The sequence below is a fragment of the Lynx canadensis genome, chromosome C2 (assembly GCF_007474595.2).
Source record: "Lynx canadensis isolate LIC74 chromosome C2, mLynCan4.pri.v2, whole genome shotgun sequence".
Classification (NCBI taxonomy): domain Eukaryota; kingdom Metazoa; phylum Chordata; class Mammalia; order Carnivora; family Felidae; genus Lynx; species Lynx canadensis.
Genome location: NC_044311.2, coordinates 35,117,776 through 35,130,707, shown reverse-complemented (window position 1 = coordinate 35,130,707; position 12,932 = coordinate 35,117,776). Strand labels below are relative to the sequence as shown.

At 50.8% G+C, this 12,932-nt stretch overlaps 1 protein-coding gene across 1 annotated transcript in view; it reads left to right on the top strand.

The window, feature by feature from the left end:
* RBP1 (retinol binding protein 1) overlaps window positions 1–12,932 on the top strand; it is a 33,078-nt gene that overhangs the window by 7,461 nt on the left and 12,685 nt on the right. The window contains exons 3-5 of the mRNA XM_030328426.1: window positions 834–1,184; window positions 1,639–1,817; window positions 7,743–7,877. Of these exons, the coding sequence (XP_030184286.1) occupies window positions 834–1,184; window positions 1,639–1,817; window positions 7,743–7,877 (665 nt within the window). The remainder of the gene's footprint in view (window positions 1–833; window positions 1,185–1,638; window positions 1,818–7,742; window positions 7,878–12,932) is intronic.

Genomic DNA, 12,932 nt, shown 5'->3' with positions numbered 1-12,932 from the left:
CTAGGGGAGGAAGAGAATGTACCTGCTGTCACCCAGGCTTTGATTTGTGCAAGAAGCAATTTATAAGAGATATTTAGTCTTTAATGGAAGGTCAAAAAGTCAACCCACACGATTATGTCATCTCTTTACTGGCAAAGGCAGAGGTTTTAAAGCACTTTGACATACCCACCCGGTGGGAAATGAAATGTGATCAAAGATCTTCACTGTGGAACTGTTTCTAAGAGCAAAGGATTGGAAACAACATAAATGTCCATCGGTGGTGGGCAAGCTAGATAAACAATGGAATATCCCGCCAAAGAATGGCATTTTCTATGTATAGAAGTAGAAAGGTCTCTGGAATATATTAACTGGAAAAAAGCACAGTGAGAAGAACACTACGGAATACTTCGCTGCCATTAGATGAAAAGGGAGGCAAAAAATCAACAGTATATTGATCATTGCTTACATTTGCATAAAGCAGGGGATCTCAAACTTCTCTTTGTATCGTAACCACCCAGAGGGCCTTTTCAGCCATACTTAACTTTAAACAACATCAACCTTGCTTTTATTTGGGGGAGGGATGTGGAAATGTGCCCACTTTTCTCGCCCAGAATGCAACTCCCCAGCTTTTCTGACCCTGGCTGCTCACCAGCCCGACTGGCCAGGAGCAAAGATCAGTGACCAGCTCCTTTCCTAATCACTCCAGCAAACCCTCCGAGACTGTTTGTTAACCCTTAATGGCTGCTGAATGTGAGACGTTCAAGGCGTTGGAAGGAATCCCTCAGGAACCAAAGACTTGGAGCCACTAAAGCACCTCCCCCCTCCTCACCCCCAACTCCTCCTCCATCTGGAAGTGACCTTCAGGTCACTGAATGAAGGTGGCCGCAGGCCAGAGACAAACCTGGCCCTCCGACGCCCCCTGCCCCCGCCCCGCCCCCGCGAAGGGGGCGGAGCGACGGCTGCGAGGGCTCCTCCCGCGGGCTTTGTGCGCGCCTGGAATCCAGCTGTCGCCGCCCCTCGGAGCCCCCTGCCCCCGGCGGGCGCACATTTCCGGGCCGCCCACCACCCCGACAGCGTCGGTAGCCGCTGCGCCTGCCTGCTCCGTGGTCGTTCCGCCCCAGTAGCCCCCGAAATGCCGGTCGACTTCACCGGGTACTGGAAGATGTTGGCCAACGAGAATTTCGAGGAGTACCTGCGCGCTCTCGGTAAGCTGCTGCCCCGGCCGGCCGCTCGGGGAGGAGGGCTGGGCCCCGCAGAGCTCTCCCGAGGGCCCGCCTGCCTCCGCCTGGGCCAGCCGCCGCCCCGTGCGCCGGCAAGCGAAAGGGCTTCGGCCGCCAACTTGGAGGGTGGGGGTTGTTAGGACTAATTGGTGGTAAACATCTGATAGTTGCCTCTAGACGTGGATAACTTCATTAGGAAAGCTGGGTCTAGTTTGCTAGGTTTTGTTGGTACAGGGTCAGCATAAGGCCAGAAAACTTTGTTGCAAAAAAAAAAGAATGCGCAGAACCGGTTGCTGGCTGAGACAGCGCTAAGCGAACAGGAAACCCCAATGGTGCTGCCCCGGGGAGGAGCCGGCTCCTGGGACCCCGCTACCTTGGAGACAGTTATCTGAATTTTCCTGCCAATTCTCTGTCCCCTCTACCCCCTCATCCCCTGCAGATGTCAACGTGGCCTTGCGCAAAATTGCCAACTTGCTGAAGCCAGACAAAGAGATTGTGCAGGACGGCGACCATATGATCATCCGCACGCTGAGCACTTTCAGGAACTATATCATGGACTTCCAGGTTGGGAAGGAGTTTGAGGAGGATCTGACGGGCATAGATGACCGCAAGTGCATGGTGAGGATTTGCATACACCAGGGCATCTCCTGCCCAGGGGGCCTGACCGAAGTCTGGACTACTTCCTTTGGGAGGGAGGGGAGGGCCCTTATGTTCTTAGGGATCAAGGATCTTCATACTCCCAGCCCTCAAGGTAGGCAGCACCCACTTATCAAGCATCCCTCTCTGCCCAAACAGGATAGTGATGGATATGAAAGCTGCAGATTGTTGAGTCTCTGTTGTGTCCGGGCACTGAGCCAGATGTTTCATACATCTGACTTTATCTAATCCTCACAACCTATGAGGGTGGTAGGAGTATGACCATTTTACAGATGAGGAAACAGTCTCAAAGAGATGAGTAACATGCCCAGAGTAGCTAGGGAGGGGCTGGGCTGGAATTCTAGGCAAGTCTGTTGATTCTCTTCTCCTCTGCCTGTACTAGGGCCAGGTGGAGGAAGGCTGAAGGAAAGGAGGAAAGAAACACAGGGAACTCTTTTGAAGTGTAAAACTTCCTGTATAGCCTAGCATGAAGCCATTCTAGGAAGCAGGGGATATCGTGATCTCCCTGAAGCCTCTGACCTGCCCCACCTCGTCCCCCGAGCTGGGATTTGGCTCCTGGCCCTTCCCTTCCCCACCCTGTATTCCACTGCCTGCTGAGCTTCCTTTGAACCTTGCAGCCAACCCCTACTCAGTAGGTCATTGCCATGGTGGCCCAGGCTAGAGGAAGCATTCCTGCAGGAGGGGGAGGGAAGTGAGCAGCCTATCCCCAAGGGTGGGAAGCTGATGACCCAGAGACCCCAATTAGCGTTTCCACAGGAAATTCTAGAAGGTCAGCCCCAAGTCTCTATCAACATTCTTGGGTCACTGGAAGGTCTGGGTGCTCCCAGCATCCCTTTCAGTCTTGGGTCCAGAGCTAGTATTGTATGCTCACCCCCAGGGACCTGCTTTGCTTGTTGACGGAGCGCCCCCCCCCCCACCATCTCCCTTCCCCCTCCCAACATTTACTGAGGGTCTGCTGTGTGCCCTGCACCGCACCATTATTTTACACCATAGCCCAATGAGGGAGAGATCCACGACCCCATAATATACAATGACTGAGGCTCCAAGAGGGGAAGAGACTTGTAAGAGATGGGATTTGAACCCTAGGCCTTTGTACTTTGAAGCTCACCCTTCTGCTCCTGCCAGGCCCCTGTCTGCCGGTCACCTTTGCAGAAGCCAGATGGCAGAGGTTTGCTGGGGCTGTGGTTGAAGGTGCCAGAGTGTGGAATCCCAGGCCTGGACTACTCACCCCCGGCTTGTTGATTCATCCAAAGGTAGTCAGGAGTTGATGTCTGAGTCTGCTGTTTGGAGTGATGGCAGAAGAGGGGGTAGCCAGCAGGGAGTGTCCTTGGAGAGGCCGATACTGGTGTAGGAACATGTCAGTTGTGCCTTAAGAAGGCCCAGGGCCTCTTAATCCTCAGAGAGGCTCACAGTGGGAAAGGAGACCGGCAGCAGGGTCTGCCTTGGTAAGGTGAGGGCTCTGCCTTCCAGATTACTGTCCAGGATCTGTTCCCTGGCCTGCTGGATGGAACTTAAGGACACCTCTTGTCCCCAGCTCACTCTTAGGGTACTCACAGAGCACATCAGACATCTCTTTGTTTTAGGTCACTGCAGCCTCTGGAATGTGCCCGCTTGTACTTAGTTGGCTAATTGCCTTCCGTCTTGCTTTCCCTCCCTCATCCATTACTGCTTGAGACGTATGTTGATCACCTGGTAATACTAGCCAGTGCTTGTTGAGTGCTTACTGTGCACCACGTACTGTTACCATGTACTATTACCATTTTATTTTAACCCAATCTTCACAATACCGCTTTCAACCCCATTTCACAGATAAGAAAACTGAGGCAAGATTTCTTGTTGTGTGACGTTGGGGAGGTTAAGTAAGTAGCCGAGGGAGGGTTTGAATTTGGTCTGTCAGCTCCAGAGTCCCTGCCATTAACCACTGCACTGCACCTACCTCGTTCCTCACACACTAATCACGGCCCCAGGCACAGGGACGTGGAGGAGGGTGTCGCAATCCCTGATGTGCCAGGAACTCACAGTCTTTGTGGTGAAGACAGACACACAGAGAGAACATAGTGTGATTAGTGGTGACAAAGGGAAGCACCTAGAGGAGGGGAACCCAAAAGGACTTCTGGAGGAGGTGGCTTCTACACAAGAGGAAAGGGGTAGAAGAAGCCAAGGTTTCAGACACAAAGGAAGGGGCACGTGGCCTCCTCCTTTTCTCAACTCAGCATTAGGACATCAGGACAACCCAGGTGAGCAGATCAGGGAGCCCAGCAGCTGGGCAAACTAATGACATTGGACTAGGACTCATGGTCACCTTTGCTGTCCCAGGACTCAGGGCGCCCCTCTCCCAAATGTATGGCACTCACTCACCTTGGTGCTGTTGTGGGGGTGGACGGCCTCTCTGCTCCGGCCTTCCCTTGACCCTTTGCATTGCAGAGAAGTCCTTCTCTGGCTGCCAGCTGGATGGAAGCCTACGGTGAAGAGCATAGCCAGGGGAGGGCAGAGGATAATCGAATTGTAGCGACTGTCCAGCCTGAGGCTTGCAAGGGCCAGAGGATCTGCCTGCCAAGAGGCCGCAGGGGCTGAGGTCTCCAAGTCCCCCTGGGGTCCTGGGCCAGGCAGTTGCCAAAGCTAACTTTTACCGCTGCCCCTTCTGCTCCACACACTCCGCACCCACCAGCCAGGAGCAGTGGCCAGGAGGACGCCAATCTGTTCTCGGCACCAAGTCGGCTGGATTCTAACATTTCCTTCCCAGCACATCACAAGGGTCTCATTTCTCACCTGGGAATGTTCATCTGTTTTGTTCATTCCTTTCTTGGTCCGACAAGCATTTTATGGCGCTTACCCATATCTTTGCAACCCCTGTGTTACTGAGACGAATTGCACAAGATTCCTGCTCTCATAGAGCTCAGGGCAGTGGGGGAGGCCAGACATCCTGTGATAGCATGTGGGTGGGGGCAGGACAGCCAGAGAGGCACCCCCCCTGGATCTGGGAGGTCAGGGAAGGTTCTCACAGGAAGTAGTCTGAACTGTGGCTTGAAGGATAGACAGGAAATAGCCAGGCAAGCAGAAAGGGGACAAGAGGAAGGCCAAGACCAAGAGAACAGAGGTTGGTAAATGCTACTTCAGACCCATCCCACCTTGGCCTCTGGGCTCAGCCCTGGAGACACAGAAGCAGCAAGTCCTTCTGGAACACCCAGGCCATTTTTTTTTCAGTGATGGCAGTACAGTGAGCTGAGGAACACAGTGTGGAGGGGTGAGGGAGCAGTGGTCAGCGAAGTTGCCTGGTTGAGGGGGGCCTTGAAAGACAAGTAAGCATTAGGGCATATGCAGAGACGGGAAAAGTGCATTCTAGACAGAGGGAGCCGTGTCTGTGAAGGCCCAGGAGTCCGAAAAGGGCTGGTTGTGAGAGGGCCTGGGAGGTGGGAGACGTGTAGTCCACAAATACCAGAATGCCAGATGTGACTGGGGAAGACAGGAGTGATGAGGACCCAGTAGGGGGCCTGCGTGTGACCCTGACAGGCTGCAGGGACCTCTTGCCAGGAGAGGTTTGGTCAGACTGACATCCTTCCCTAAGGGCCCAGGGGCTTGCTGGCTCAGAGACCTCCGATTCTGCCTCTTTCTATGGGAACATTATGTGTGCTCTAGCACAGCAGCCAGAGGGTGAAATCTGGCCTGCAGATGTGTTTTTGTTTGGCCTGCACAGTGTTTGAAAATTTTCAGAGCCAGTTGCCAAAGTTTGTAAGATTTCATAGAAAAATCCATATTTCTGCCTGTTCTTACCAACACAATCAAGATGGCTGAAAACACTGGCTGCCCATTTCTTCCTGTGCCATGTGGACCCCTGGGGCATTGTCAGAGCTGTCCCTTTAGATGGGACACCGCCCAGGCCTCACCCCGCTCTGTTAACCTGAAGTCCAGGATCAAGGAGCCCTTTGTCTTTGTTTGCACTGTGGGTTCTTTAAAGTACAGTTCTTTAAAGTGTCCTGAAGCGGACACCAGCCACAGGAGCACACGAACTTGTTAGAAACACAAATTCTCAGGCCGCGCTGTTGGCCTACGGAATCAGAAAGTTTGGGTGGGGCTGGTGGCTTGGGGCTCAGTTTGTGCGCCACATGGCTCTGATGCGGCTGAAGTTCGAGAACCCCTGCTCTGGAGGAAAGAAACCTCTCTGTGTACGTGCATCTCTGGAGGCACTGGGAAACCATACAGTCAGCTGCAGAGGGCCCCGGGCCACCAGCTGGTTTGGTCCATCATCTGACCCCCCCCCCCCCCCCGGAGACATTGCCATCCAGGCCCAGAGCCACCTGGAATGGCTCAGCGGTCTGTCCCCAGACTGAGAGGTGGAGGATGCAGATCTGTGTGGCCCGCGATCACTCAGCTCACATTTCCAGTCTGTCCTATTCAGATTTTATGTGACCTGCAGGCAGCAGGGACTGTCATTTTGGCGGAAATGTGTAAAGACTGGCTTAGCTTTTCTCCGCTGCCGCCTGCATGCCTTTATCCATTAAAAGCAAATCTCGGGCCCAGTTTGAAGCCAATATCACGTATTAAATCCAGCACAGGTAGCTTTGGCAGGGTGGGAGGGCTTGCAGGAGGAGGGCTCTCCTCAACCCCAGATAGTGTTCCCCACTCAGGCCAGGGAATCCCTTGGAATGAAGAATGATGGACTTCTTTGTTCCCAGCTGTCCCCAGCATGAGCAGCTTTTGTGGGAGAAGACAGCCTCGGTCGGAATCACAGCCATGAGCCCGGCTCCGCGCAGTGGTGGCAGAAGGGCCCTTTGTCATCCCACCTGGGTCACTGGGGCCGGTTTTCCCTGGAGGGGGCACCTTTGTTCATTTGGGAGTCTGGTGCCTCTTGCCCTGGCTGAGGCTTCTCCCTCAGCTCCAGCTGTGAACTCAGGATGACCCCTTCCGCAGAGCCTGCCTTCCGGCTTGCGGCCCTCCACCCCTCTGTTGCTTTCTTTGTTTTTATTGTAAAAGGAAAAAGAGAATTCAAATAGCGAAGGAGAGAGTAGACTGCAAAGGAAAGGGCCCCTTCCCCTACTTGGCCTCATTCCCACCTCCCAGAGGGTATCACCGCTCCTGTTTCTGGTGGATCTGTCGGAAATCTTCCTCAAATATAGAAGCTGTCTATCTATTGATCGGTTTAAAAAAAAAAAAGGGAAGGAAAGAAATCCAGTCCTTGGCTCCTTGTTTTCTCACTCAGTGCTGCTTCTTAGGCATCTTTCCATGTCCGTGCTTGTAGATTTTCTGAATTCTCTCTTTTAACCATCTGTTTCCTTCCCTTCCTACCCTGACTTCCTCCCTTCCTTCCTCCCTCCCTCCCTCCCTCCCTCCCTCCCTCCCTTCCTTCCTTCCATCCATCCATCCATCCATCCAACTAATTATATATGGTAATACATGAAATCCACGAAACTGCTGTTAACACTTTGGTTTAAACTCTTGCCAGCTCTCTGATCCTGTTCTTGTCTCATTAATGGGTTTTTTTGTGGTTCATATTTTAAAGAACACAATGCCGATGGCACAGTTAACTCCCTGGACCACAGAGCTGTGAACGCCCTCAGACTGGGGAGCCTTCCGAGGGCCACAGATCAGGCCCCCAGCCCTCTGCTGGGTCCTTTCCAGAATGGAAACACGGAGTCTCTTTCATGTCTTAGCTAAAGTTCTCCGACCTTTGAAATCGGTGTCAGCAGCATGCTTTTGAGGATTACAAAAAGAAGAATTTAAGCAACCCAAATAAAATGCACAAAGTAGCTTTCAAGAATCACACTGTTGTGTTAGGTTTTGTTTTTTGTTAGGCAGGAACAAAGAAAAATAACAAGCCCTAAGTCTTTACCAAGCACCATGCCTGCACCGAATGATTTTAGCACTTTTCTCTTTTGGTCTCCACAACAGATGCAGTTCTCTAAGTGTCATTATGCCCATTTTGCGGATGAGAATCTGAGGCTCAGAGAGGTGAAGAACCTTTTTGACCCCAGGTCCCAGCCAGCTGGTGGCAGAGGAAGGATTCTAACTGGTCTGTTTATAAAGGTCTGTATTACAAGGTCTCCCTCGGAGCTCTGCTGAGGGCCAGCACCTCAGGTCCTTATTGTGAGCCCATCGTAGGCTGGAGGTGAGCGCACAGTACTGACAAGGCATGGGGGGTGTGGACAGCAGTGCTAGTCCTAGAGGCCGACATCTGGGCTGGAATCCTCCTCCGTTACCCAACTGACAGTGACCTTAAATGACTGGACACGCTGCCTCTGTCTTCACATCTGCAAAATGGGCATCATGATTGCTGTCTCACAAGGCAAATTCAGAGGACCATGGAGATAGCACAGGGGACAGTGCCTTGTGAAGCCACAACACTGTGTGCAATAAGGGACCGAAAGCCCTTGTGATGCCTTAGACTAGAGGCAAAGCATAATCGTTGACGGTGGCCCGGTGTTGGTTGGGGGAGTTACCGCTGTTTGTTTTTCTGACCAACATTGCTCTCCCCACCCACCCAAAGAAACACCTCCTCTTCTGGTGGGAGGTATTCCCTTACTCACCTCATAGGCTCTAGTGGAGCTGCACGTCATGGTACACTGTCTCTCGTGGGTTGGGCACCTTAAACCAGGGTGATGACCGTGTCCAGTGACCTGTCATGGGATTGCCTCATCTCACCTTTTCCCGGGGTTTAATTTAGGGACGCTGGTGGAGAGCTGTGTTCAAGTCCTTCTAAATTTCATACGCTGGTGGGATGCCATCTCCCATGGCCTTGTGGAGCAATCCAACAGAAGGGAAAGATGAAGCCAGCAGAGAAGCAGAAATGAGAGAGGGAAGCTGCAACACTGGGGATTTGCTGGAGCCCCTGACACCAGCACATCTCCAAGACTTTCGGTGTACTTGAGCCAGCCGGGGCATTCCCTTTCTTCCCCCGGAGGCTGTGTGAACCAGTTTCCTGTCACCAAAGACATCCTCAGACAGAGCCCACAGATCATGGGTTAAAGAACCACATCAATAGTTAGAGCAGGAGTTCTCAAACTTGAGCGGCCCACCCCCCTAAGTTTCCAAAATCGGAAGGTCTGCCGTGGAGCCCAAGAACATGTTTTTCTAATGAGCTCCCAGATGCTGCTGATGCTGCTGGTTCAAAGACTGGGCTTTTGATAACTCCTGAGAAAGAAAAATGAGGAAGCAGTCTGGCCCACGCCCAGGATCCTGTGATGTGCTGGTCATGATTCAGTGTAACAAGCCTGCGCCGGGGCTCCGGCTGCTTAGTTCTGGGGGTTGGATGAGAGTGGAGACGTGCAGTCCAGTCCCTGCGGATGGAGTCTGCTTGGGGACACCAAATTGGCAGCGACCCATGATGGCCTGCAACTGAGCCCCCGGGTAAAAGACCTCAGTAGTGTGTGTGTGAACAAGGACGGGCTACGACAGAGCACTTAGGAGCTTTGGCCTTGAGGTGGATCCGAATTTGAATCTGGGACCCACCTTCCAGCTGTGTTTCCTTGGCGAAGGTACTTTATCTGTCATCTATAAAAATGAGCCGGGGGTCATAGTACTGAGATTATTGTGACAATTATGTATGGTGATGAGTTATTTCATTTTTCTATTGCTGTGTAACAAACCACTCCAAAACCCAGTGCTCCAAAACTCTAAGCAATAGCAGCTGTTTATTTTGTTCACGAGTCTGCAATTTGGGCAAAGGGGGGTGGGTGGTCCCCGCGGCATGTCCTGTCTGCAAGGAGCTGGAAGACCCACGTTCCGTGTGGCCCCTCACACGCACTGTCTCCTGGCTGTTTGAGCTTCCTCAGGACACGGCAGCTGGGCCCTGAGAGTGAGAGGGCTGAGAGCATGAGGCAAAAGGGTATGACAGTGTTGTGATCTGCCTCGCCTCCAAAGTCACATAGCGATACTTTGCCATATTCTCTTGGTTGAAGCGGTCGCCGGGCCTGGATCCAGAAGACCTGAGTGAGCAGGAAACCCCCTCTGCCCTCCCCTCCTGGCATCCGGAGGCTGTAAGCTGATGACTGCCTTCCGGTCCCCTTGGCCCCGTGGGAAGCTTCTCCCGTAACCAGCCCTGCAGCTCAGGTCCTATTGTAACCTCTCACGTGGGCTTGAGGACTTACTCGTATTTGACTTGGAGTTGGCTGAAAACTCTGCCAACCAGCTCTGTGCCTGAGTCACAATGGCTTCGTCCCTGGGAAGCATTGGTGTGGCTCATCTGTGTTGCACAAATTGATCTGTGCTAGAGCATGCGTGCATACACACACACATACACGTACACATACACACTACCCCTTGTCCTCCAAACCAAAGCTCCAGGTCTCCGTTATGATGCCTGAAATTCCAACATTAGAGCACATTTATTTTGGTTAAATATCCCAAGCCTTTTCTAGGTGTTTCCTTTAACCAGCAAATACCTTAGAGGGCTGGTTGTCTTTAATACAGGGTGATTGGTGAGTCTGTCCTTCCTCCCCCCCCCCCCCCCCCCCCGCCCCGCTTCTTTCTTTCCTGACCTGAGGGGTCAAGGACAGCAGAGGAGACTCTGGGGAAGAACTGTATGAACAAGATGGGCATGAAAGGTGTGAGGGTAGAGATGGAGGAGAACCCAGGCTGCAAAACCCACTCTTACCCATCCTCACAACATACCTGGCTCTGCACGCAGGAAATGAGGGGCTGGGGAAATCCTGTCTGACAGTGTCCGGTGAGTCAGAAACATCATCTCACTCTTTGGCTCCGAGATCCCACTTATGTGATTACACTCCAAGAAAACCATTCAAAGGAAAGCCACGTCTATTTGTCCAAAGGTATTTGTTTGTAGCTGTGTGGTTAATAACCCTCCCCAACCTACATATAAGCACAGCCACCATCTGGGGGCTTCTGTGTGGCCAGCTCTGCCCTTGCATTTTACATGTATTATTTAATCCTCCAACAGTCCCGGAGAGGAGGTGCTACTCCCGTTTTACAGACAGGGACCCTCGGGTCCTATGTCACATTGCTGGTTAACCATAGCCTTGGGATTCAACTTCACACCTCTCTGACTCCAGACTCTGTGTGGTTTGCAGAACTGGCCGCCTCCTGCTGGTGTTCCTAAGTGCCACATAACCACAGGTGGTTACAGTAACTGTGGCTTTTTGATTCCACAGACCACTGCATTGCCATGTAAATGAACACCGTGAAGATAAATGGAAAGTGTTTATGGGCAACAAGTTCGGTAGATTCTGCTTCTTAGCATCTCTTTCCCCTTCCCTCATCCCCACTTCTCTGAATATCTCTTGCCTGTAATAATAACAATAATTATTAACATCTCTTAGGCTTACTCCTGTGCAATAGGCTCAGCACTTTCCAAGAATTCTTTTTTTTTTTTCATTTTATAAATTTATTTTTATTTTTTAATTTATATCCAGGTTAGTTAGCATATAGTGCAATAATGATTTTAGGAATAGATTCCAGCGGTGCGTTCCTTATGTAGAACACCCAGTGCTCATCCCAACAAGTGCCCTCCTTAACGCCCCTTACCCATTTAGCCCATGCCCCCATCCCCAGCCCCTCCAGCAACCCTCAGTTTGTTCTGTGCATTTAAGAGTCTCTTATGTTTTGTCCCCCTCCCTGTTTTTATATTATTTTTGCTTCCCTTTCCTTATTTTCATCTGTTTTGTGTCTTAAATTCCACTTCATTCCACATATAAAGTAATGATAGTTGTTTTTCTCTGACTAATTGCACTTAGCATAATACCCTCTAGTTACACCCATGTTGGTGCAGATGGCAAGATTTCATTATTTTTGATTGCTGAGTAATACTTCATTGTGTGTGTGTGTATATGTGTGTGTGTGTGTGTGTATATATATATATATATATATATATATATATACACCACATCTTTATCCATTCATCGTTGATGGACACTTGGGCTCTTTCCATACTTTGACTATTGTTGATAGTGCTGCTATAAACATGGGGGTGCATGTGCCCCTTTGAAACAGCATACCTGTATCCCTTGGATAAATACCTACTAGTGCAATTGCTGGGCTGTAGGGTAGTTCTATTTTTAACTTTTGAGGGACCTCTGTACTGTTTTCCCCAGTGGCTGTACCAGTTTGCATTCCCACCAGCAGTGCAAAAGAGTTCACCTTTCTCCACATCCTTGCGAACATCTATTGTTGCCTGAGTTGTTAATTTTAGCCATTCTGACTGGTATGAGGTGGTATCTTATTGTGGTTTTGATTTGTATTTCCCTGATAAGTGATGTTGAGCATTTTTTCATGTGTCTGTTGGCCATCTGAATGTCTTCTTTGGAAAATTGTCTATTCATGTCTTTTGCCCATTTCTTCACTGAATTATTTGGGTTTTTTTTGGGGGGGAGGTGTTGAGTTTGGTAAGTTGTTTATAGATTTTAGATACTAACTCTATCTGATATGTCATTTGCAAATATCTTCTCCCATTCTATTGGCTGCCTTTTAGTTTTGCTGATTGTTTCTTTCTCTGTGCAGAAGCTTTTTATTTTGATGAGGTCTTAATAGTTCATTTTTGCCTTTGTTTCCCTTGCCTCCAGAGACGTGTTGAGTAAGAGGTTGCTGTCGCCGAGGTCAAAGAGGTTTTGTCTGATTTCTCCTCTGCGATTTTGATGACTTCCTGTCTTACGTTTAGGTCCTTCATCCATTTTGAGTTTATTTTTGTGTCTGGTGTAAGAAAGTGGTCCGGGTCCATTCTTCTGCATGTCGCTGTCCAGTTTCCCTAGCACCATTTGCTGAAGAGACTGCCTTTATTCCACTGGATATTCTTACCATGAACTACGTCTTCACCCTGATCTCCCTTCCACCATCCTCAACACTTCACCCTATCGTTCACATTCTAAAATGGGAATCTTACTGTATCACTCCCTGGCTCAACTGCCCAGGAGCTCCCCAGGGCTGGCAGGCAAAGGCCAGAGGTGGCTTGGGTTTTTCAGGACGTGGCTCCAGCTCCAGTTCCTACCCACCCCATATCCTTGGCCCCATCCCACCATTTGCAGGCGCCTTCACTTGCCCTCCTCCTTGGCATCTGTCTGTTCACTTCCCTGGGATAAGTCCCCTGCTTTCTCCCTTGGGAGAATAATTACCCATTGGTAAAGACCAGCCCGG